This window comes from Felis catus, chromosome A2 (assembly GCF_018350175.1).
Source record: "Felis catus isolate Fca126 chromosome A2, F.catus_Fca126_mat1.0, whole genome shotgun sequence".
Lineage (NCBI taxonomy): Eukaryota > Metazoa > Chordata > Mammalia > Carnivora > Felidae > Felis > Felis catus.
The window spans coordinates 25,858,426-25,885,373 of record NC_058369.1 but is presented as its reverse complement, the minus strand read 5'-3'; the positions used below and the strand labels follow the sequence as shown (position 1 = coordinate 25,885,373).

Here is a 26,948-nt window from a genome sequence, read left to right as displayed (position 1 = left end):
CAGCCACCACCTAAGATGGGAAGAGAAGGATCAAGTGTCTTTTCAATACCTGCTGGTTACACAGTAATGTGTTTTTTAGTTTTAGTTTGTGGATGATGTTGGTTAGATTTCCCCAATACTGAATCATTTTTGCATTCCTAGAATAAAATCTCCTTTTTTGTTTATTCTAGCTTCATTTCTGAAGTTAATTTACTAATACCTTAATCAGAATTTTTCACCTATTGCCACGAGTAAAATCAGTTCTAGTTTTCTTTTTTTTCTTTTTTTCTTTTTTTTTTTTTACCATATCTTTATTAGAATTTGGCACTAAGGATTTTGACAGTTTTCCACCTTTATGTATGTTTGGATTAAATAACATTAAATTTATCTGTTTTTAAAAATAAGCTAAAATTCAGCTGTTAAGGCCTATTTCTGGTCAATCCATGATAACTTCCTAGTCTCTTTTAAGGAAATCAATTTACTCAAGTTTTTTACATCTTGGGTAATTTTGCTAGGAAAACAATTTACTCTAGTTTTTTTTTCTTCTTTGCCATAGGTTGACATGTAATACTTTCTCAAAATTCTTTTAGTATGTCCTGTATCTGTGTTTACGTATCCTTCCTCATTCCTTATCTTACATATTTTTGCTAGTATTTTTTTTTAACCTAGTAAGAGAATCAAGGCTTATGAATTACCCGTTTTATTGTCTGCTGGTTGGTTGGCTGACTTATAAAGAACCAGCATTTGGTTTGTTTATGCCTTCTATAGTTTTTTGCTTATTTCTTAATTTCTGCTTTTTATTTCCCAGCTTCTTTTTCTCATTCTTTTTCTAATTTCTTCTAAATGCCAAGTTCCTTCATTGTCTTTCTTCTTTAGTACAGAAGGAATTTAAAATTATAATTTTTATCTGAGTAAAGGATTTACTGTATTTTGGTATAAAAGTCTCCTTTCCTTTCCTTTCTATATAAAGTTCTCCTTTTGATTTCTTCTTTGATCCAGGGGTTACCCTGTAGTGTTGTATAATTTCAGTAGGATTTTCCAAGTAATATAAAGCTTATCATAGTACTGTTTAGCATGGGACAAAGTCTAACTTTTTTCCTGGCATATGCTTAAACGGGTAGTACTCAACTTAGTGACAAAGCTTATCCTAAGAGGCCATGCATAACATAAGTCAACTTTTTGGAGGCAATAAATAACAAAAGAAACAACATTTTAAATGATGAAGACATCTTCTTAATTTCCTTAAAGTTGACATAAAAGATAGTTAAATTTTCAAAGAAGCCTGCAAGAATCTAATGCTGCTGAAATAATAGTGCAGTAATAATAACCTGAATTTCAGGATTGTCCTCTTAAGCTTCTTACAACATGTCCTAAAGAGTGTTCCTTATGGGAACTTATATGGGAAAGAGGAGTAGGGAGGAGTAGGAAGGAGTTTGGAAAGAGCTACATTCTAGAACAGTCACCCTCGTGGAGATCTGCATATATGTTAGCATACTAAAGACTCTGAGAAGTCCTGTTGACCTTTGGTTAACCAAGCATTTCCTAAATGTATTTGATAACCTCATTCTTTTCTTAATTAACACCATTAATTCTCTTGGGGAAATGCAAGCCAAGAACAGACATTCCTTGGAGAAAACACGTAAACAAACTGTCTTCTCTGTGGGTTACTTACAGCTGAGGCTCAGTGTTTGCTGAATGCCTTGGTACCAGAGGTGGTACGATGTGGCAACAGATGGTACTGTGTCCAACACAGCTGTTCTTAGTATGGTCTTAAATAAGTTGAGTTCTCTTAGTAAGGAGGACTCAATACTTTGCATCAAAATATAAACTTTCTTTTTTATTTTACAATTGTAAATGGAAATTCCTAAGACTTTCATTCTACCCAAATCGAAATCAAACATCAAAACCTAACTCCTGGAGGAGACCACCAAAACCCAATAAAAATAAACTTCAGTTGCAACAACCAGTGAAATTATATAAACACATACGCACATGTACACACACAGCAGCAGCATCACCACCCAGCCACCATCATCCATCCCCATGTCTACCAGGCAAAATGTCACAGACTGACGACTCAGGGTATCACCAGATCAAAGTATGTTCAGAGAAGCAAAAGAAGAAACTTGTCAATTGCTTCCACTGTCCGTATTAAACTAAGAGAGTGGAACTGTACACTTTTGGTTCCTATTTATTTAGTTTTGTGATCCAGCCATATAATTTCATGGTCATAAAGTAGGCAGTAAAGCAGGTAGAGCCAGGAAGCTTCGGAATTGTAAAAATAAAGCCAATCTACGTTTATTTAGCTAGAGAACTTCTAGTTTCAAACCCTGTGAGACGTGAAATTTTATATCTCCATAGGTAGTATGAACTGCCTACAGAACCCTGATTTTGTTTGAGCCAAAATGTATGCAAAACTGGAAGGGTTAAATCATACCTGACCTCTGACAATCACGGAGCTCCTGTTTGCCACGTATGTAACTTCCAGGCTTCTTTGTAGCCATAAGTAGCTGTGCATGTGGCCAATGAGACAAGAAGAGTATAAACCTGCTCAGAGGATTCTACAGAAGATTGTTCTTTCAACATAAAAAAAAAAAAAAAAAAAAAGAGCCACACAGGAAGATATTTTTTCCCAGCCTCACAGTTTTTGCCAAGGACACTGGCATGAGGAAAATAAGGCATGGGGCCCCAGCCATCCCTCTTTAACCATGAGGTGACAAGCAAAAACATAAGACAAGCAAAGGCGTAAGAAAACAACATGTTAAGGACAGTAGAACGGGAGGGCGGTAAGAACCCTGGATTCCTGACAACATTACTGAGTCAAGTGAACAAAGTCTGAGCTACCCTCCTGACTTGTTAACAATAAATATCCATATGGTTTAAGCTCTTGTTGGATGGGTATGCTGTCACTGCAGCCAACTGTTTCCTAAACTAACACAGGAATGTCCTATATTTTCATACTGTGATGAAAAATATAAATCACTTATTAACACTTCAGAATTTAAAATTTTAGAAAAGCAGTAGTGGAAGGAAGAGGTTTTTAATTTTTCACTGCATATAATGCTGTATTTAAATTGCTTTTACAAACATGAAATGTTTTACAACATTAGACTTTTTTTTTAACTTAAAAAGACAAATAATAGGAAAATCGATCCATACCCGTACCTTTCCGTGTGTTCTCCGTTACATCTACCCCAAACTGGATAATGTCACCAGAAAGAATTTCACATGGTGGACTTTCTTCAGAGCCTCGACTCAATCTCTGGCTATTTATAAAGGTACCGTTACTACTTTTAGTGTCTTGGAGATAAAACTGCAAACAAACAAAAAGAGTCAAAGATTAATACTAATAATTCCAAACCCACTTTAAGAAAAAGGACTTCCAACTCTACAAACTACAACAGGTAGCTTTTCTTCCCCTATCAATTCAAACCTCTTGTTTCAGCTAAGGTTCGCATTTAATATATATGAAATTAGAACCTAGACACCAAGTGATTTAAAATCCAGCTAGACAAAATGGTGCAATAACTCTGGAAAAGAGTTTATAAAGTCTTCAAAATGTTAAACAAAAAGTTAGCATATGACTCAGCAATTCTACTCTGAGGTATATACGCAAGAGAACTGAAAACATATGTCACAAAAACTTGTACATGAATGTTCAGAGCAGCATTATTCATGACAGCCAAAAAGTGAAAACAACCCAAATGTCCATCAACTATTGAACAGGTAAACAAAATGTAATATGTTTATATTATATTATATTATATTACATTATATTATATTATATTATTTGGCAATATAGAATAAATACTGATTCATCCTACAACATGGATGAATCTTTAAAATACTACACTAAGAAGTTAGTCACAAAAGACCATATACTATAGAACTTCATTTATATGAAATATCCAGAATAAGCAAATCCAGAGATAAAAAGCACATTTTTGGTTGTAAGAGGTTGAGGTGTCAGAGGAAAAAGGATAAAGGGGCAGGAGATTAGTGGTATAGAATGACTGCTAATGGGTACAAGGTTTCTTTTTGGGATGATAAAAAAAAATACATCTGTTATTTTTTAAAAAGCCAGGTAGACAAGATTCTAATTCTATACTTCCATCTCACTCTTTGTAATTTTGTTCCTAGAATATCTGGGTTAAATCAAAGGAAGTGTTTATTTCACAGGCAAGGACAACTGGTTTTAGGTAACACCTAGAATTAACAGCTATCAGCTAGCTAATGTACTTGGTATCAAGAACGACACATCTTCAGTAAACTCTTTGTAGTAAAGCAGACTGGAGACACCAGGAACTCAAATACTAGAATTGGCTACAAAGCTACTACTTCCTGGTCTCCTAAACTTGCCTTTCATCACTTGGGCAATTTCCCTCTTTAAAAAGGGGAGTGAGGGGAGCCTGGGTGGTTCAGTAGGTTAAGCGTCCAACTTGAGCTCAGGTCATGATCTCATGGTTTGTCGAGTTCAAGCCCCGCACTGGGCTCTCTGCTGTCAGCAGGGAGCCTGCTTCTGATTCTCTGTCTCCCTCTCTTTCTGCTCCTTCCAGCTCTCTCTCTCTCTCAAAAATAAACATTAAAAAAAATTTTTTTAAGGGGAGGGAGGGGGTGTCTGTGTGGCTCTGTCAGTTGAGTGTCCAACTCTTGATTTCGGCTTAGGTCATGATACCAGGGTTGTAGGATCAAGCCCTGTGTCAGGCTCCATACTGAGCGTGGAGTCTACTCAAGATATGCTCGCTCTCTCTCTCTCTCTCTCTCTCTCTCTCTCTTGCTCTCTCTCTCCCCCCCCCTTCCTTCTGACCCTCTTCCCTGCTTATGCTCTCCTTCTCTCTAAAATAAAAAAATTTTTAATTAACTTAAAATAAATAAATAAATAAATGGTGGGGTGGGGAGCAAGAGGCACAGGAAGCCTACCTATTTATCACCTACCTTTTCTAAAAGAAATTAGAAACAATTGGGATCATGCACAATAGACTTACTAGGAAGAAAACAACCAATAAAAAAAAGATGTACCTTTCTTTTTGCATTTTTCTACACTCTCCAGCCCTGCTTATTCTAGCAACATATTTTCACTGAATTCCTTCCTAAGGAAGAGAGGAAAGAAGAAAACTAATATTTATTAAAATATATGTTACACCACCAGGCCCTCATTTAATCTTAACATTAAAGCTATGATATAGATATTACTTCCATTTGTCACTGGGACAAATGAGGCATAGGCAAATATCTTCCAAAGGCCACAGAACTAGGAGCAAGGATTCAAATAACAGAACTGAAAGGGCCATTTTTTTCCCCATTACCTCGCACTGACCTTTATATTTCATTTATCTTTCACTCCTTCCACAAACTTTTCCAAAATGAAATACAACAACTTGCAGAAAATACGAAAATGACATTCTTTTCATTAATTCTTAGGTGACAATATAAAGGCTACCACGCTGTCTATAAATGACTTATTCTCCATTTGTAATTCAAAAAAGACCAACTGTTACTTTGGCTAGCAGTTCATATATTTAATTACAGACCATTAATAATGAAAATTGTATTGATATGTGACAAGTCCATTTGAAATGGACAGGCCTTCCCATTTCACACCAGGGAGAAAAGCACAGGTAATACAGTCAAGTAGGAGTGCTTATCCTCCAAATGTTTCCCACACTGCAACCTACTGTTACACTATATAAGAGAGTTTGGTTTTGTTTTTCAATGAACATATTCTTGGGAAATGCGGCAATATCTGGATTCTAGGTTGCTCATTTGCAGTACTGTGTGTCTTGACAGGCCAAATAAAGGGATTATACTAAATTTACAATGTTTTGCAAACTTCATGTTCTGATCCATTAGCGTGTTACTAAGTCAATTTAGTAGTCTGTGGCGAGCATTTTGATTTAAACTGTATAGAAATAAGAATATATGAAATGAGGTTCAGTACTGTTTAGCAAACTTTAGCAAACAAAAAGGTGTGTGTGTTTCAACACTTCTTACATAGCTCTTAGGTAACTCTAAAACCACAAATTTTCAAATAAAAAAAACTTAAAGTCTACATTAAACCAGGTTCTTTTCATTTTGACACGCCTGTATTACTGCCCGAAGCACAGCCTCCATTTAGCTTGAACACATATCATTTACAGTAGTTGTTCACCCTCCCTCTGCTCTCAACCTACTAGTGGCTTCCAAACACCTAGAATGAAACCTAACGCTCTTATCATTACACCCTATAAGGCCCTGCATGATCTTGCTCTCCATTCCCTCTCCAAACTCATTAACTCCAACTATTTTCTATCCTCATCCCTCTCAGCCACACTAACCTCCACTCCTGCCCCTGAGCCTTTGCATTTGTGTATAGCTAGACCACATCAGTCTACTTCCCTGCACAACTATTTTCATTAGTATGCTTTAACCTTCTACCCTTGGCTGTTTGAAAAATTGCTATTAAAAATTATGCTTCTGCATCTTCTATGAAACAATCTACTATTATTCAGTCTAAATTGTACAGAAGCTATTCTAGGTGCAGTTTAGGCTCCTGAAGGTATAAAGAGGTTAATTTGTTTGTAAGAGCCTGGGAAGGGACTGTGCTTACAGTCCCTGGATGCATTCCCCATAAGTAGGTATGTTAGCTGATCTTTTGTCACTTTTAAGCCAGAAATATTTTTCTTCTCTATGCTGACAAACCTTCTATCAGGCTTCTTCTTTTTATTCCCTTAAAAGAGATCAATCTTGGCTACTCTAAAAATTTTTTTCAAATCCTGTTGAAGCTTTAACTATCTTTACTTCCTAGTAGCATAAGGAATGCCCGAGTAGCTCTAGTGTTTGTACTAGCCACCAGGTATTCCCTTAGAGCAGGTGTTTAAGGAGCCCTTAATTTATAAAACCCTCTGTAGCTTGTGGCCAAAGTTCAACTTTTCACTGTTTTCAGATTTTATCTCCAATTAACCCCTTGTTTTCCTCTGAATAAATGTTAAGCTCCCTGAAATCAGGCATTGACAGTTGTCTTTAAACTGAGAGGTTCTCCCTGCCCCACCATTTTTCCCTGGTTCTGTTGATTCTGATTATTTTCAATGACACAGGAACTATACTTCACAGGTTGCATAATTTGTTCTTGGCCTTCAGAAAGTTCTTGTTGTTCATTCCAGAAACAAATACATTTGCATCACTTTCAACTTTGCTAAAATGTGTAAATACTTTTTTCATTTCCACTATAATGATAAACTGCTTCTTTCTAACCCTTTCTACATTGATAGGTTTTGCAATATCCAAACACCAATAGGTCAATAACATTTGCACTCAAACTTCAGAACAAAGCACTATATAGTAGACATGCCATAGCCCAGGGGCCAGAACCTCTAAGCCCATACAGGAGAGTTTTTAAAGTGTGAACACAGAATGGATTATGGATTCTAGATATGGCAGGCACTGCATCATAAAATTTTAATTACCTGAATTAAAATCAAACAGATTGACTAAGATAGCAAACCAAAATCCCACAGAAAATATTTACAACAAAAGTAGGTGACGGGGCACCTGGTGGCTCAGTTGGTTGAGCATCTAACTTTGGCTCAGGTCATGATCTTGCTGTCTGTGAGTTTGAGCCCTGCATTGGGCTCTGTGCTGACAGCTTGGAGCCTGGAGCCTGCTTCGGATTCTGTGTCTCCCTCTCTCTCTGCCCCTCCCTCCCTCTCTCTCTCTTTCTCTTTCAAAAATGAATGTTAAAAAAAGTTTTAAGGAAATTGTTAAAAAAAAAAAAAAGTAGGTGGCAAGGTATCCACACAAACCTCAAAATAAAAATGAGTGAGGAAAACATCAATAGCCAGCAGACATACATGAAATCTGCATCTGTTCAAAAGGATGCATAAGGAAGCAATGGCACATTTGAGGGATTTGAGAACATCTAAATAGTAAGTAGGTATTCACTGGACAGTGTGATGGCAATTTGAGAGGAGAAGCTGAAATTGGAAAAGGTTTAGCCCAATCCAATAACAAGTGAGCATGACTTAAGTTCTGAAAAAGGCTAGAGCAGCCTGAGTCATATAAATTCTTAAAATCAACCTACCAACCAAAACTGCTTTCCAAGGCAGGGTTCTATAATAAGGAAAGTTGCTGGGTTGAAACCAAAATTGAGCAAGGTAGGGACAAGAGAGACAAGGAAAGAAAAGATCCAAATAAAACTGGAGAAGGGAAAAGGAGCCACTGTATTTTTGAGCATTTTACAAAAACAACAGGAGAGGGAGCTCTGTGACATTAGAAAAGTTCTCCTGAACCATGACTCCCTTCTTAAAGTTCAGGAATACAAATTTCACATAAAAATGAGCAACAGAAAAATATCAAAGCCCCATCCCATACAGTTATTTTAAGAAAAATGAGGCTAAAGAACAGAATAACATCCCTACAGATAATGAAAAACAGACCTTGAGATCAAAATTATACAATTTCAAAGCAAGCTAAGAGACATTAATAATTCAAAACATGAAAAAGAAATACAAATCACAATTACAAAACTCCAGAAAAGGTGAAAGAACTCAAAAAATAAGAGAAAAAGAATCATTCTGAAATGAATACAAAATTAGGACACAAGTGACTAAATGTAACAAATAATCCATTAAGAAAAATAAAAGGTGAAAAGAAGGACATTTTTTAAAATAAAAAAAAAAAATGTAGAAAGCTACATCAGCAAAACAGCAAAGTAGGCAGTTCCACGCTCCTATCCCACTTCAAAAACACTGAAAAACAAGTAGAAACTGTCAAAACCAACTTTTTTAGAATTAGAATTCTGGAAAGTAGTCTTACAGCAACTAAGTGAACACTGAATCAAGAAAAAGGCAACTTAAAAATGGTAGGACATCTTTGTGGCATTACTTACTCTTGTCCCATACCCTTCCCCAGTACAACAGAAATCTTGAAGAGATCAACCCGCATTTCTAGTGTGGGACCCTGGTACCCGGTTCCAGAGAGAGCAGAGTAGACGTAAATCACAAATTATTTTGTCTATCTGTTCTAACCTGTCTGGGGCTACCTAAAGGACTGATGCAAGGCCCTCACCTCTATTCAGCCTAACTTGCAATTCACCCAAGCTGGAAAAGCAGAGGCTGGCTGAAAAAGTGGGATTTATCCCAAGTGGTTCAATATAAGAAAGTCAATCAATGTAACATACCGTATTAACAGAAAGAAAAAAAAAAAAAAAACCCACACAATCATCTCAATTGATGCGGAAAAAGCACATGACAAAAACCAATACCCTTTCATGATTTAAAAAAAAAAAAAAGCTAGGATTAGAAAGGAATTTCTTCAACATGATAAAGGACATTCATGAAAATCCCACAGCTAACATAATACTCAATGGTGAAAGAGTGAAAGCTTTCTTCCTAAGATCAGGAACATGAAAAGGAAGCCTGCTTTCACCACTGCTATGCAATGTTGCACTGGAGTTCTAGCTAGACACAAGAAAAAGAAACAAATGGCCTCCAAATAGGAAAGGAAAAAGTAAACTATGTCTATTCACAGATGGCATGATTCTATATATGGAAAATCCCATAGAACCCACAAGAAAGTTACTAGAGCTAATAAACAAATTCAGCAAAGTTGCAGCTCACAAGATAAACACACAAAAATCAGTTGTGTTTCTACACATCAGCAATGAACAATGCAAAAAAGAAATTAAGAAGGCAATTTCATTTATAATGGCACCTAAATAAAATAACTGGGAATAAATTTAACCAAGAGGTAAAAGACTTATACGTTGAAAACTACAAAATATTAAAGAAACAGAAAGGCATCCCGTATTTGTGGACTGAAAGACTTAATATTGTTAAGGTGTCAACATTAACCAAAGTGATCTACAGATTCAATACAATCCCTATCAAAATTCAAACAGCCTTTTCTGCAAAAATGGAAAAGTCAATCTTCAAATTCATATGGAACTACAAGGGACCCTAAATAGGCAAAACAATCTTGAAAAAGAAGAACAAAGTTGGAAGATTCACACTTCCTGAATTCAAAACTTACTACAAAACTACAGTAATCAAAACAGTGTGGTACAGGCCTAAGTACAGACATACTTAAAGTAAAATTAAGAGTCCAGAAATAAAACTGTACATCGATAACCAACTGAATTTCAACAAAGGTGCCAAGACCATCCAATAGGAAAATAATAGTCTCTTCAATAAATGGACCTCAGACAACTGGATAACCACATGCAAAAAAATAAAGCTAATTTATCCCATATACAAAAATTAACTCAAAATGGATCAAAGACCTAAATATAAGAGCTAAAACCATTAAATTCTTTTCATCCATTATTTCTTCAATTTTTTTTTTTTTTTCTGTTCTTTTCTCTCCCATCTCTTTGCCTTCTGGGATTTCCATAATGTGCATGTTGATACACTTGATGATGTCCCTTAAGTACTATTCATTTTTCTTCATCTATTTCTTTCTGGTTCTCAGACAGGGTATTTCAATCACCATATCTTTAAGTTTTTTGATTCCTTCTTTGCCTGCTCAAATATGCTACTAAACCTTCCGCTGATTTTTATTTCAGCTATTTTACTTTTTCTACTTTCTCTCATTGATAGTCTCCATGTGTTTACACATTGTTCCCCTCATTTTCTTTAGTTCTTTGTCTATGTTTTCCTTCAGCATTTTGAGAATGTTAAACTAGTTACAGTCTTTGTCTCTTAAGTCCAATGTTTGAGCTTCTTCAGGGATTTCTTTTTCCTATTAAGGGCCACAATTTCTGTCTTTGTATGTTCTGTATTTTTGTTGAAAACTGGATACCTTGAATCTTGTAACGTGGTAATTCTAGAAATTAGGTTCTCTCCTCTTTCTACAAATTGCTGTTGTTACTAGATGAAGGATACAGTTGCTGGTTTAGTGACTTTTCCAAGCTTTTTTTTTTTTTTTTGGCAAAGACTATATTCCTTGTTGTGTGTTGTCACTGAAGTCTCTGATCTATTATTTCTGTGGTCAGCCAGGGTCCTGACAGAAATTTCTTTAAATGCCAGGATCCAATCAGAAAAATGGGGTAGAGGTATTTTGTCTCTTTAAATTTCTTTGGAAGATGCCAGAGAAGTCACATTAGCCTATGGGGTTTGAAACAATGGTCAGTCTCTGTGCTGGTCCCTCAGCAATCAAAAGCAGCAGTCAAAACATAAAACCACAATTTTTGAAGGACAAGCAAGTCACATCAGGAACCATGGGCTACCATACCCACAGCTGACTGTCACAGGGCTGAGGGATAGAAAATTGTAGTCACTGGGGGTGCCTGGGTGACTCAGTTGGTTGAGTGTCCCACTTCGGCTCAGGTCATGATCTCATGGTCCATGAGTTTGGGCCCTGCGTCAGGCTCTGTGCTGATGGCTTGGAGCCTGGAGCCTACTTCGGATTCTGTGTCTCCCTCTCTCTCTCTGCCCCTCCCACACTCACACTCTGTCTCTCAATAATAAATAAACATTTTTTAAAACTTTTTTAAAGAAAAAAAAAGAAAATGGTAGTCACTGTGTAAAACCCAAAATTCTCAGAAATTTACCAGCTTCTTTCTTCATTAAGCACGCCACTGGATGCTGCAAGTGTATGACTAAATTTCAAAACAATGGCTTCAGAGAGTTCATGCTAGCTTAATAGCTGTCTTGGTGAAGGAACCAATCTTTGGAGCTTCCTTCTCTGCCATTTTCCATGACATCATTCCCATTAGTTCTATTTCAACCTACAAATCTTTTCTTGGGCCAAATCAAACAAATCCCAACCTATAAAAATAGCTACCATCTATTGACTAATTGCTATGTGCAGGTACTTCTGATCCTCGCAACAATCCTACCAAGTAGATATTACCATTTCCATTTTATAGATTAAAAAACTGAGGCTCAGGTATATTAAGTAGATTGCCATGGTCTCACAGCTATCACAGATTTGACATTATTCCTTTAAAACCTCCACACTGTCTTCCTCCTCTCCTACTTAGATACACACTCTCTGGTCTTTGAGTACAAACTTATGAAATCCGACTTTGTTTATGAAGTTTTCCTGAAGCAATCAGAATAGTAAGGGCCAATTTTAACTCTAACTCCACAATTAAAGCACATCATTTACTTGGCACCTGTCTTGGAGAAACTGCACATCTATAAAACCAAATGCAACCACCTCTACACTGAGAATAAGTTAACAGAGTATGAATTAAGTACCAAAATCTGGAGAGGCTGCTAAGAAGTATAGTTAGGAACAGTCAGTTGCTAAGGAGGCATTTACAAGTGAGGGTGGTGATCTGAATGAAAGGCAAGGCGAAGGAGGAGGTGGAAAAGGAACAGGTATTGCAATACATTTATGTATAATTAATGCCCAGCCCCAGAAGGTAACCAAAGCCAAAGGAAGAAGTGGGGAAATGCAAGAGAAAGTGAAGCTGTAAGAGAGGGTCTTGCACACTATACTAAGGAGTTGAGACTTCTTAAGAGAAACCACTACTAAAGGATTTGATGCAAATATTGTTTTAGGGAGATTATTCTAACAGCTCTGATAATCTAGCAGCTGTGTGTAGGATGATTTGCAGTGGGTGTAACTAGAAATAGGGAGACCCATGACTTATACATTTTTTGCCACCAATAATTTAGTTATTTCTTAGAATACATCATGTCTGTTATATATGAATTTGTTTGTTTATATATTTATATATTTTTTGTTTCTATAACATTCTTGGCTTCCTGACTAGCAAAGAACCACATGTTTCAGAGGCTGAAATTTTTAAGCTGTGCCACTGGAGGGGGAAATACAAAGTTCCATTCATATGCTATAGGAAAACACACGAAAAAGTGGCAAAATGTTCTTCACCAAAATGAAATCTCACACATAAACTAGAATGAACCTGTCCACCCAAAGATCTTGCAAATGTTATGAATTTGCCAAGATTTTTCCCATCTCCAAGTGATATTCCAGACACACTCATTGTACAGTAATTTCTTCTTATAGAGACGGCTCACAAAAGAGAAAGAAAACGTATTTCTTCTATCTCTCTACATAGGAACAGAGATAAGATTATGAAGAACAGACACAGAGAAGGTAGGAAGGAGAAATTTTTAAAATTTAATAAGAACAATACAAAACATACAAAATTAAGCTACAATGAGCACATCCTTCTGAAATATGCAAATTGTGACAATCCTTCACTGAGAATTCAAGCAAAGTAAATTAGATTACTGAAGCTCAGCAAGATATAAAATAAATATATCATCAGAACATTAGTTCTGAGGTGAGGCTATTGAAAGCCTACACCAAATTCTAATTCTAACCAATTTCCCACATCCTAAAACAGGTTGACAAGCAAATACTAATTATTTTCTCCTCTCATGGTGTGTTAATCACAGCAAGAGGCATTCAACTTTGACTTTGAGGCTCCTCTTTAGGTAATTGGTATTAAAGAACAGATACTGACCCCTAACACAATTTTTTAGATGCCAAGAAATCTCTAATTACCTCAAAGAATGTCAAATATTTTATTTCAATATTCAAAATAGGTATTTATAAAAAGTATCATGTATTTTAGCATAGTAGAGATAGAACAAGGGGATATTGTGATATTAAAATGTTACCTTAAACCATCCTGAGATCAGCTGAAGCAACAAAGTAATTGCACTTCCACTCTGTATCTCTGATAGTTAAAAACCTCATCCATAGAATAATAGCCTCATTTTCCACAAAAGTAAATCACTGTGATCACATTTGTGGGAAATACTGAACAAGGTACTACATTTAAAGGATGTAGTCTTACATATTATTTAATAATGCATACAACAGGCTCAATCTAAGGACAGCTGATATTCATTTAGATAGTCACTAAGAGATGGGGGAGAGGGAGATACTAAAAAAAAGTTTCCATTAAAGACTAGCAAAATTGGCAAAATATAGGAATCTAGATCTTACTTAGAAAGAAAAAAGAAAAAAAACTACCCACACATAAAACTTTATTTGGCAAACAAATTCAATGGAAATGTTAAAAGATACAAATAGTACATCTACTCCCAAAAGAACATTCATAGCTTTTTAAAGCTTAATAAGGTAATGAAAATAACCACAATGGTCTTTTCCATCCGTTAGGCACAACCACTCAAGCTGGCATATAATCTTACTTTTTTAAGACATTTTTATTTATTTATTTTTTTAATTTTTTTTAACGTTTATTTTTGAGACAGAGAGAGACAGAGCACGAACAGGGGAGGGGCAGAGAGAGAGGGAGACACAGGATCAGAAGCAGGCTCCAGGCTCTGAGCCATCAGCCCAGAGCCTGATGCGGGGCTCGAACTCACGGACCGCAAGATCATGACCTGAGCTGAAGTCGGACGCTTAACCAACTGAGCCACCCAGGTGCCCCTTAAGACATTATTTTTAAGTAATAATCTCTACACCCAATGTGGGGCCCAAACTCACAACTCTAAATCAAGAGTCACATGCTCCACCAACTGAGCCAGCCAGGTGCCCAGGCATGTAATTTTAATTTTAAAACATCTTGGTCTTTACTCATGTCTCTTCATTTTTAGTGACAGTTAATTCTTCAAGAGATTTATCTCCTCAAGGTTTTGACAATTCACACATTTGCAACTGAGTGCTTTGGTTATTACGTGAATAAATAGAAATAAACAAAGCAACTTATGAAACAATCTTTTTTTTTTTTTAATTTTTTTTTTCAACGTTTATTTATTTTTGGGACAGAGAGAGACAGAGCCTGAACGGGGGAGGGGCAGAGAGAGAGGGAGACACAGAATCGGAAACAGGCTCCAGGCTCCGAGCCATCAGCCCAGAGCCTGATGCGGGGCTCGAACTCACGGACCGCGAGATCATGACCTGGCTGAAGTCGGACGCTTAACCGACTGAGCCACCCAGGCGCCCCTGAAACAATCTTTTTGACTGAGATAGGAAATGATGTTGGAATTAAAGAAAATAAACCCCTCAAGACTGAGTATAACGCAGAGGCTCCCATTTGCTGCCACATGACTCAGATGTTCAAACGCCATCTACCCCCCAAAATCCCTCATGATAGCCAAGCTCCTAAGGATGGGTAAGTAATACCCCCAGATAAGAGCTAACCTTTTTTTTATTTTCAACTGAAATTTATTATCAATTCTACCTCCATTTATGACTTAAACACAATGCCTAAAATACTTTTCCCTAGGAAACTTTTAGGACCAAAGTTAAGTTTCCTTTGAAAAGGATCATCAGTTTTCCTTCACTACCATGAAAGGTAACATGGCTTATATTCAGAATTAAGCTACATAGAAATTTCACCTACAGAGCAAAGCCAAACCAAGAAGAGTTCACTGTTCAATAATGTCAAAAGCATACCACATAATACATAATAATCACAAGTTTTTGAGTGCCTACCATGCGCTTAAACTACTTTCTGTGCTTTCTTTTACTTAATCTTCACACTAATCTTACAGAGATAGATGTTTTATTATCCCTATACTACAGATAAATGAGGACTAAAAATAGTTAAGTAACTTGCCAAAGGGCCTCCCAAGCTAGTAACTGTACAGAGATGAATGTATGAGTACATAGCTGAATGGCTGAGGTCAATGAGCGTAAGCATTTTAAACTCTTTGACCTCAACCATTCAGCTATGTAGTTAGGTTTGTCTGGCAATTTCATAGCCACTATCTCTAATATTTCTCCCAATCACCCTGTGAAATAAGAATGATTTTGATCATATACATCAGCAAATTGAGGCTGACACACAAGCCAAGTGACCTATCTATACTCACAATGGAGAAAATAGAACAGCAGTCAGGTTTTATGATGCCAAATCATCATGAAAGATAAACTTAAAAAATCTCTTTCAAAAATGCGTTTGCTACCTACTGCCATCTACTTGAGGAATAATCCTAATAAATTTGTGTTTCCTAGTTTATGTACCCATGGCAGATTAAAAGAGAACAAATATTTGCTTATGCCAGGGACTTTGCTGGGCACTTTACACACATTACCTCATCTAAACTTCAGAATACTATTATATAAGCAGTTATCCCACATGATCAGACAGGATTAAGAGTTAAATCATATACCCAAAGATTACACAGAAAAGTAAGAACAGCAAACAAGATCTATTAGACTCTTCATCACTATGGCAAATTCCATGAAGATCAGGATCAGTGGCATCCCTTTTTGTCAGTGATATCCCTAGACATTAACAAAATGTCTGCTAAATAAACCAAAGAGTATTTTATTTTATTTTATTTTATTTCATTTCATTTCATTTCATTTCATTTCATTTCATTTTTGAGAGAGAGAGGGAGAGAATCTTAAACAGGCTCCATGCCCAACACAGAGCCCAACATGGGGCTCAATCTCAGACTGTGAGATCATGACTTGAGCTGAAATCAAGAGTTAGACATTTAACCAACTGAGCCATCCAGGCACCCCACCAAATAGGATTTTAAATAAATATTTCATTGAGTGTAACATTTATAACGCATCATTCCCCCACCATTTCCTGAACACCTCTGGTCAAGAATTCAACCATCAGCCTACTAATAATACAATAAATATGACTATGAGAAGCCAATTAGAACAAATGCAAAACAGTAGTAATAATAAATACTATTAGTAATAAGTAATACCAATAACCCCATAAGACATCCATTATGTCACCAATTCCTATGAATTATGATTCAGATTCAGAACAATCTCTCAATTCCACCCTGCCTTTCCCTTCCCATTACCGTCCTTCTAACCCAGGTCCATAATCGTTGTCAAGATGAGGACTATGATTCCATATTCTCCACCCTTCACACTGATGCTAAAGTTATTTCCTAAAAATGCAAACTTGATCACTTTGTCTCCCTTTATAAAAGGGCTTTTGTCCCTCTATTGTCTTCAAAAATCAAATCCAAGAGCTGTGATAACTTTAAAAATGACACCAATCACCCTAACCTGATTTACCATTTTTCCTAAAAACTATCATCCATCCCAGCCTTGCTTTACTAGCAATTCCCTACATAAGCCCCAGGCATCCATGTGTTTGGTTATGCTGTTCTTGGACCCTTGCTTCCACCCACCCACACTCTTTACTTGTTAAAAGCATTCTTTTCTTTCCGAAGCCCAGTTTAAACACTTTAACAAGTAAGATTTATTTCTCAGATAACATTTCTCACTAAGTAAACACCTAAATCAGAGACTCAAGGCTTTATTCTAAGTTAACTCCCAAACCTTGATGTCCAAAACATGCTTGGAACAGCACTATTATTCTATCTTTTCTAATCTATAGCATTCATTGCCTCTTAGGAAGTTCCAATAGGCACAAGTCACAAATGATTTTTTTTAATGTAGAACAAAATATAAGTGATTCATACTCTACAATGGAAACTAAAAGTTTCGTTTTAACATAGGATAGGCCAAACTGTATTACATCCAAATAACAACATGCTATATAAAACAGAGTATACATTAAGGTTTGAATTCCAGCTCTATCACCTTCTAACTTACTGTGTGACCTTGAGTATTACTTAGTGTTACTTAACCTCTTTGAGCCACCCTTTAGTTATAAAGATACTTATAAATTGCTATTTATAAGTTGAGAATAATATCAGTACCTAGCTCAGAGTGTTTGTTGTAAAGGTTAAATTATGCTAAGCATGTAAAGTACTAAGCAAAATATTTGTGAATACTAAACAAATGGCAGCATATATCTACATCCATATACACACATATATATGTAAAACACTGTCAACCAGCTAGATTAGTTCTGATACTTATAGAATAATATATCACATTAAATTCTTACAAGTTATAAATAATAAAAAAATGGAAGCTATTATTAAATCCATAGAATATGCATAAATATGTAATCACTGACTTTCTTCAAAGGAACTGATACAAGATTTTCCTTTATTGGTTAAAGTTCTTAAAAATAAAGTCCTCTGCTGATTAATTAAATAGTAAACAGCTGATAGAGATATAAATAGATCAGTAACAGCTGAACTCTAACACAGTGTTAAAAATAGTATGTCACCGCCCCCAATACACGTGAATATTACCATAAATAACCACAACCTGTGCACAGAACAAAAGCAGCTAAACCTTTGTCTCACAGCACAACTAAAAACTTTTCATGAAAAATATAAAATACATATCACAATACGGACCAGGGATTCCCAAATCAAAGTTAAATCAAAAGGAAAGTACTGCTCTCAAGTATACATAAATACACTTAGAAAGTATTACATAGATTAGCAATCTACAGTTCATTTAACATTATGAGCCAACTTATGAATAAACTAAGCCATGAGATATTCAGTGATGTCATAATTCCATTTCTAAACAAGAGTCCTACTATACTCCTGGCCCTGAGTGACAGGTCTGGAAACCCAGTCAAGAGAATAATGCAAACAGAACGCCATAACTCACTCAGTTCAAAACTCAAAATGCCACTTGGACACCCTTTAAACTATCAGGGCAGAGACAGAGTTTACTGCATTACACCCTCCTATACTATTTGAATTTTCTGTTTAAAGGGAAAGAGAGTGAAATGTATGTGAAGGAGTAAATAAGCCTCTAATTCTGAAACTCTCAAGAGACCTAAAAGCTCAGGAAGATGGGCAATTAGCAAAGTGGTCAATATCAGTTTGACAAAAATTAAAAATAGTTTGATACCTGGTTCTGGCAAGAATGTGGAGAAATTGCACTCTCATATACTGGGGATGAGAATATAAAGTGCTACAACCTTTTTGGAAAATGATTCAGCAATACCTATGAAGCTTTTTTTTTAATGGTTGTTTATTTTTGAGAGAGAGACAGGGGGACAAAGCATGTGCGTGCATGAGCAGGGGAGTGGGAGAGAAGGGGGGGGGGGGCGGAGAGAGAGAGAGAATCCCAAGCAGGCTTCCTGCTGTCAATACAGAGCCTGACACAGGGCTCAATCTCACCAACCATGAAATCATGACCTGAGCTGAAATCAAGAGTCAGATGCTTAACTGACTGAGCCACCCAGGCACCACAAAGATTTTTAATGCTTATACTCTTTGACTAATTCCACATCCAGAAATCTAACCTATAGAAACACTGAAATATTCACACACATGTGCAACGGCAAATGCATAAGCATGTTCACTAAGCAAGGCTAACAGAAGTTAAAAACTGGAGACAGATAATGCCAAACCAAACTACATACGTGTATCTGATGATATATCAGACATCACAATCACAATATCACAATCATAAAAAATAATGAGGTAGAGTTATTGGTACTGAAATTAAAATATATCAAGATATACAGTAGTCCCTTTTCACAGAAAGAATGATATATATGCTAATATACCATTAGAAAACAAAAATCTGAAAGAATGTATACAAAATGTTCACCGTGCTTATCTCCACCAAAAAATATCTTAAATCGGGGTGCCTGGGTGGCTCGGTTGGTTAAGCAACCAACTCTTGATTTCGGCTCAGGTCATGATCTCATGGACGTGGGATGGGGCCGTGCACATTGGGCTCTGTGCTGACACGTGTGGAGCCTACTTGGGTCTGTCTCTCTCTCTGTCTCTCTCTGTCTCTCTCCCTGCTCACACTAGCATGCTCTCTCTCAAAAATAAGCATTTTTTAAAAAAAGAAATCTTAAATACTTTAAAATTAAAAGAGAATATTTTATTCAATAAGCCTAGCAAATTTTCAATTCCACATTCTAGTCATTTAGAGGAAGAGAGCAAGGGGCACCTGGACGGCTCAATTGGTTAAGGTCCAACTTCGGCTCAGGTCATGATCTCATGGTTCGTGGGTTCGAGCCCCACGTTGGGCTCTGCCTCTCCCCTTTCTCTGCCTCTCCCCTGCTCGCACTCTGTCTGTCTGTCTGTCTGTCTCTCTCTCTCTCTCTCAAAATAAGTAAATATTTTTTAAAAATTTAGAGGAAGAGAGCGAAAGGAAGATAAAAAGAAAAAAAAGCAAAAGGGGCACCTGGGTGGCTCAGTCGGTTAAGCGGCCGACTTCAGCTCAGGTCATGATCTCGCTGTCCGTGAGTTCGAGCCCCGCGTCGGGCTCTGTGCTGACAGCTCAGAGCCTGGAGCCTGTTTCAGATTCGGTGTCTCCCTCTCTCTGACCCTCCCCCATTCATGCTCTGTCTCTCTCTGTCTCAAAAATAAATAAATGTTAAAAAAAAATTAAAAAAAAAAAGAGACAAAAAAAGAAAAAAAAGCAAAAGAGGGATACACACTCAATTGCATGACATACAAAAGCAGAATCTGCTAGGAAAAAAAGAGGTAAACATCAAGGGAAATCAAAGAGGAAAGAAGTCCAATAAATTCAAAAGGGCTAGTCATCATCTTGCACATGTGAACAACAGACTTCAGATGTAAAATCACTGACTTTTGAACTGTACTTAAGAGTTTTCACAGCTCACTTCCTTTTTGTTCTTTCAGATTATAAGATTCAATTCTGAACGGAATAGCTTCAACAACCCACCAGAATTCTTTACCTGAGGTAATTCAAACTAAGAGATTTGGTATAACCACGGTCTTCAGGATTCTTGCCCTTAAAACAGTTGTAAAACTGAAAAAGCATAAGATTAACCTTTACACAACACAGCACACACAGGAAATGTAATTTATACAACACAAGATTTCCTGACAGATTGGATGTATGAATCTGTATGAATCAACATGAAAGAAAGGAGTCAAGAACAATACCAAAGTTTTTAACCTAAGCAATTTAGAAGGATGTAGTTGTGTCTGTGTGAGCTGGGAGGGTTAAAGGAGGTAAGGTTTTGTTTTTGTTTTTTTTTTAATCTTTTATTGAGGTTGAGGGAGGGGTTAGCAGTTTGGCTTTGGACATATTAAATTTGAGGGAGCTGTTAGACATCATGTGGAAATGTCAAAAAAAGCAGTTGGATAAGAACTCAGAGTTCAGGAAAGAAGTCTGGGCTTGACATAAAAATTTGGTTGTCACCAACCACATACAAAGAATGTGAAATCAAGAGATGGGATGAAATCACCAAGACAGCAAGTACAGACAGACAGGAAGACCAAGGACAGAGCCTTGGAGCAGTCCAAAATTTACAGGTCAGGGAGAAAAAGACCAAGCAAAAGAAATTTAAAATGTGGCCAGTGAAGTATGAGAAGAACCAAGGGAAAGTGATATGTCCCAAAAGTTACGGGAATGATGTTTTCCAAGAATATGGGAGAAATCAACTACGTCAAATGATGCTGAAAAATCAAGTAAGATAAAAAACAAAAATAGACCACTGGAAAAGCAACTTGGAAGCCACTGATGACCTTGACAAGAACTGTATAGATATAGCAGCAAATGAAAGCTTGACTGGAATGATTCAAGAGAAAATGAATGAAGAGGAATGAGAAACCACACCTATAGACAAATCTTTTAAGAAGTTTTGCTCTAAAGGGAAGCAAAGAAATGTGCATGCACAGCCAAGAAAACCAACCTACTGAATGAGAGAAAACACCTGCAAATCATTAATCTATTAAGGGGTAAATATCCAAAATACATAAAGAACTCATCCAACACAAGACAAAAACAAAAACAAAAAACCAATCTGATTTAAAAATGGGCAGAGGATCACAATAGACACTTTTCCAAAGAAGACATACAGATGTCTAACAGGTACATGAGAAAATGTTCAACATCATTAATCATGAAGGAAATATAAATCAAAACCACAATGAGATATCACCTCACACCTGGTGGAATGACTATTACCAAAAAGATAAGAAATAACAAGTGTTGGCAACGATGTCAAGTAAACAGACTCTTTGTACACTGTTGGTGGGAATGTGAATGGGTTCAGCCACTACATAAAATGATACGGAGGTTAAAAAAAATACAACTATCATAAGATCTAGCAATTCCACTTCTGAGTATTTACCTGAGGAAAATGAAAACATTAACTCAAGAAGATATATGCACCCTCATGTTTACTGCAGCATTATTTACAATAGCCAAGGTATGGAGACAACCTAAATGTTCACTGATGGATGAATGGATAAATACACACACACACACACACACACACACACACACACACACACACACCATGGAATATTATTTAGCCATTAAAAAAATGAAATCTTGCCATTTGTGACAACATAGATTGACCTTGAGGGCATTATGCTAACTGAAATTGAGAGAGAGAAAGGCAAATACTGTATGATTTCACTTACATGTGGGATCTAAAAATAAACAAAAAAACAAGCTCATAAATACAGAGAACAGACTGGTAGTTGCTAAAGTCAGGGGGTGAGGGTAAGAAGAAATGGGTGAAGGGTGTCAAAAGGTACAAAATTCTAGTTATAGTACAGGGATGTAATGTATAGCATGGTGACTATAGTTTATATTACTGTACTGCATATATGAAAGTTGCTATAAGAGTAGACCTTGGGGCGCCTGGGTGGCGCAGTCGGTTAAGCGTCCGACTTCAGCCAGGTCACAATCTCGCGGTCCGTGAGTTCGAGCCCCGCGTCGGGCTCTGGGCTGATGGCTCAGAGCCTGGAGCCTGTTTCCAATTCTGTGTCTCCCTCTCTCTCTGCCCCTCCCCCGTTCATGCTCTGTCTCTCTCTGTCCCAAAAATAAATAAATGTTGAAAAAAAAAATTAAAAAAAAAAAAAAAAGAGTAGACCTTAAAAGTTCTCAACAGAAGAAAAAAATTCTGTAACTATGTATGGTGATGGATGTTAACTAGACTTATGATGATCATCTTACAATATATACAAATAGTGGATCATTATGTTGTATACCTGAAACTCATATAATGTTGTATACCAACATTATATATCAAACTCATGTAATGTTGTATATCAATTATACCTCAATAAAAAAATTTCTATCAAAAAAGATGAGCAATAGCTGGAAGGGAAAGTGAAGTCAAGATAGTTTTTTTAAAAGAAAAAACATTTTTATATACGAATAAGAATAATCCAGTAGAGAAGAAGGGCACTTAGAAGGGCACCCTGAAGATTCAAAAATGACTTCTTAAAGGAACTGTCTATGCTGAATCATGAAGGCTGAGTAAGAGTCAAGATGAGTGGAGAAGGGATTTAAACAGAATGAGCAAACAGAGGTAAGAAACAACATGGGGGGCGGCAGTAGGGGGAGACTGAGGAGAAGGTCTGGCATGTGAAGTATAGCACTGAGGCTCAAGAAGTAAGAAGTCACCAAGCCTTTTAAGACATGTCAAGCAGTACAACCTTTATCATATAGATGACAGGGCACTTGCCACTACAGGGTTTAGGCAGGAAAGTACTGAGATCAAACTGACATTGTTTGAGGCGTACTAGATTGAAGGCAGAAAGACCAGTTATGAGGGTACTAAAATAAAGAAATAATAAGATTCTAAACTAGGATCTTAGTTAGTAGTGAAAGGGGTTTAGTGATTGATCCTATGTGTTCAGTGTTGAAGAAAGCAGTTTCTAGCGTGGGCTACTGGATGATAATGCCATTATCTATATTTGGAAATATTGGAGGGGGGTGGTGAGTGAATGATTCATTTCAGTTTGGAGTATATTGCTTTTGGAGTCTCTATAGGACATCCAAGTGAGTAAATGTCAGCAGGCAGAGGACAGAAAAGTTGGAACTTAGGGCTCAAGATATCTGAAAGGTATCAGCATTTGAGTGGTTACTAATATTGTGATGTATGAAATGATCCAAAAGTAACAATCACAGGGAAAACAATGACTGAACTTTTAGAAACACTAGCATTTAAGGAGAAATTAATGGAGAAAATGCTTGAAGGAACACCAGATAGGATAATCAGGTATATGAAAATCAGGAAAAGAAACATCCAAGATGCCAGGGAAATGGCCAAGGGCTAACAATACCTCTCCCAGTGTAAAAAAGAGACACAGTAAGTGATCTGAATAAGCTGGCAGAAATCAGAGCTCAAAATAAGTCAAGTCACCTAACTGACTGGACTTTCCGATTCTGTTGCATTAATTAATCAAAAACTAATAGGACCTACAGTGCCATCCCTTCCTGAGATCCTTAAGTAGTTAAGCCAATTTGAGTAGAAATACCTAAAGGGACCAGATACAGTTACACTACTACCTATAGGAAAAGATTATTTACAGTTTTAGTAGAAGAGTATTTATGGTTGCTCTATGTAAAGGAAATTGATAATATAATTCTTAATAAACCAAAAGTTGCTGGCAAGCATAATAAAATGAATAAGAATTTTTTTGCCTTTTATCATTCCTAACTTCTTGTTACACATTACCTATGACTTCACATAAGCTCAACTAACAATTAAAATCTTACAGCCTTGTATAACAAGTATGATAATGTAAAAATCCGTAATGTTAATAATTAGGGGGAAATATCAATCCAATAAAAGTTTATCAGAAACGGAAAGAATTTCTGAAGTTAGAAGAAAAAAGATAACTTGAAAGGCGCAGGGGGAAAATAAATAAAGCAAGGATCAAGTTCCATTTCTTGATTCAATGAATGTTCTACTTTATCACTTTTTGGCAGACAATTTGTCAAACTAAAAAATCACTTACTGTTGGATGACTGTACTGTAAGTGTACTAACTGGGAGTGACACAAGTGTTTGGTCCCACCCATACAGAAGAACTCCACAAAGAACTTTAAAAAAAAAAATCAATAGGAAGCATATTCTCCTGTGAGTGTCTAAAGCAAATTTACTGATATAAATTGTAGACAGAATATGACAGAATTATTTATTCCAAATGAGAAAGTTAATAGCATTTTCGTGGAGTGGGATGGGTAACTCCTAAGGTGTGAGTCATTGGATTAAAGAACAACTGGATCCAGGATTTAGCCAAAGCTGTAAAAGCAAGATTCAGGCTACAGAAGAACAAACATGTGTTCTCTGGCTGGAAAGAAAAAAAGCTGCGTTGAGTTAGTGCCTCCAGAGTTTGAATGAGTCACAGAGACAGAGTGGAGAGGATAGCACAACCAGACTCACCTTCAGCACATGGGGAAAATCTGTACTGTTTTCTTATCTTCTGATGTATGCCCTCCCTTAATAATTTACTATTAAAATTTTTTAAATTACATTCAAGAAAGCTAAAATAAAAGTTACTTCCGAATCTACTATTCCGAGGATCTGGATAGGCTTTGCCACATTGCTTTGTACATGAACTAGATCAACATACAAAGCAACATCACTAACACAATCTTTCTATCCAGCGCTATCAATTTTGCTAATTTAATATAACCAACTTGTTAAATATTTCTGTGATCACTAGCAAGAAGGAATGTTTACTTGCCGTATACATTGATCTTGAATGAACTGACTGCTTATATCTTTGGCCTGTTTATCTACAAAAGTCTTGATGGCCTTCTTTTATGTTAAGAAGGACATTTTATGTGTTACATATTTTCACTTTTCTGTCAAAATAAATGCAAATGAAGTCCCATTTCCATTTTTCACATTTTTCATGGAATCAAAGTTTTCAATGTTTTTTTAGATACCCATTAATTTTAATTGCCTTCACTTGGTTTTAGGTTCTGGTAGTTGCTCATCTACCAATAAATCCTGAAGTGGTTTCCATTATTAGTCATACTATGTGTTAGAACTTTTCACTTGCCTACTCTAATCATTCCACGTTAACTATTACATCATAGAACTGTGTTCCTTCTCAAATCTAGTGCTATCATCTATTCTTTTAAAGAAACATTTTTGTGGCTAAGTAATGATAAGAAATTTAATGGGTTTCAAGCAACTGTACTCCCAGGTATCTACCCAAGAGAAATCAAAGACAAAAAGAAACGTACACAAATGTTCCTAGCAGCAATAGTTCCTTGTTTATAATAACCAAAAGTTGGAAACAAACCAAATGTTTATCAATTACTGAACAAATAAGATATATCGGCAATAAAAGAGCGTCTGGGTTGCTCAGTTGGTTAAGTGTCTGATTCTTGATTTCGGCTCAGGTTAGGATCTCACAGTTCTTGAGTTGGAGTGCCTCACCTGGCTAGGGATTCTCAGTCTCCCCCTCTCTCTCTCTCTCTCTCTCTCTCTCTCTCTCTCTGCCCCTCCCTCACTCACTTGAGCATGCGCCCTCCTTTTCTCAAAAATAAACATTTTTTAAATAAATAAAAATGAACTATGATATATTTTACAAGATAGATGAACCTCAAAAGCAATGCTGAGCAAAAGAAGCCATTCACAAAGGAATTGAATATGATTTTGTTTATTTGTTATTTCTAGAATATGCGAATTTACAGAGACAGAAAGCTGATCCGTGGTTGCCTAAAGCTAGGTGTGGGATAAAGGACTGAATGCAAATGGGCAAAAGGAAACTTTTTGGGTGATGAGAATATTTTACAGCTGGATTATGGTGATGGTAACAAACTACAGATTTACTAAAACTCATTCACTTCAAGTAAACACAACTGACATGTACAATAGGAATATTTTATGGAGTGTAAATTATATGTTAATAAGACTGTTTTTGAAAAGCCACTGAACAGAGGAAGGATAAGAAGAATAAATACAGGGATGCCTGAGCAGCTCAGTTGGTTAAGTGTCTGATTTCGGCTCAGGTCATGATCTTATGGTTCCTGAGTTTGAACCCAGCATCAAGCCAGAGCCTGGAGCCTGCTTCAGATTGTGTCGCCCTTTCTCTCTGCCCCTCCCCAACTTGCTCTCACACGCACGCGCTCTCTCTCAAAAAAAAAAAAAAAAAAAAAACCATTAAAAAAAATCTAAAAAAAAAAGAATAAATATACACACACCCATATTGACCTTGAAATATAAAAATTTAAGGGGTTCAATTTGTCAATAATAAAAGTAGCAGGAAGTATTTTAAATAACAAATATTTCGTGCTTCCAAGACTGACATAAAAGAAACATTTTAACAAGCTGATCATGGGAGAATAAACTGTCTGGAAAGCAGTTTACCAAGGTATACCAAGGGAGCTTTTAAAATGTGACTTTTGATTCACTTCTGAAAATTCAGCCTAAAGAAGTAATAAAAAAAAAATGTGAATAAAGATAGATCTACGTATAAAGATATTCAGCAAAGCAAAATT

General features: G+C 36.4%; 1 protein-coding gene across 32 annotated transcripts in view; it reads right to left on the bottom strand.

Annotated features, from left to right (window-relative positions):
- The window catches only part of SLMAP (sarcolemma associated protein), a 150,793-nt gene that overhangs the window by 82,100 nt on the left and 41,745 nt on the right, over nt 1-26,948 (bottom strand). For 21 of the 32 annotated variants that reach the window (XM_045051735.1, XM_011279767.3, XM_045051741.1 and 18 more), the window contains exon 2: nt 3,145-3,292. In XM_045051735.1, the coding sequence (XP_044907670.1) occupies nt 3,145-3,292 (148 nt within the window). Of the gene's footprint in view, nt 1-3,138; nt 3,293-4,998; nt 5,070-26,948 lie in introns of those variants that run through there. The other 11 variants (XM_019823363.2, XM_019823352.2, XM_019823404.2 and 8 more) reach the window with 2 other exon arrangements.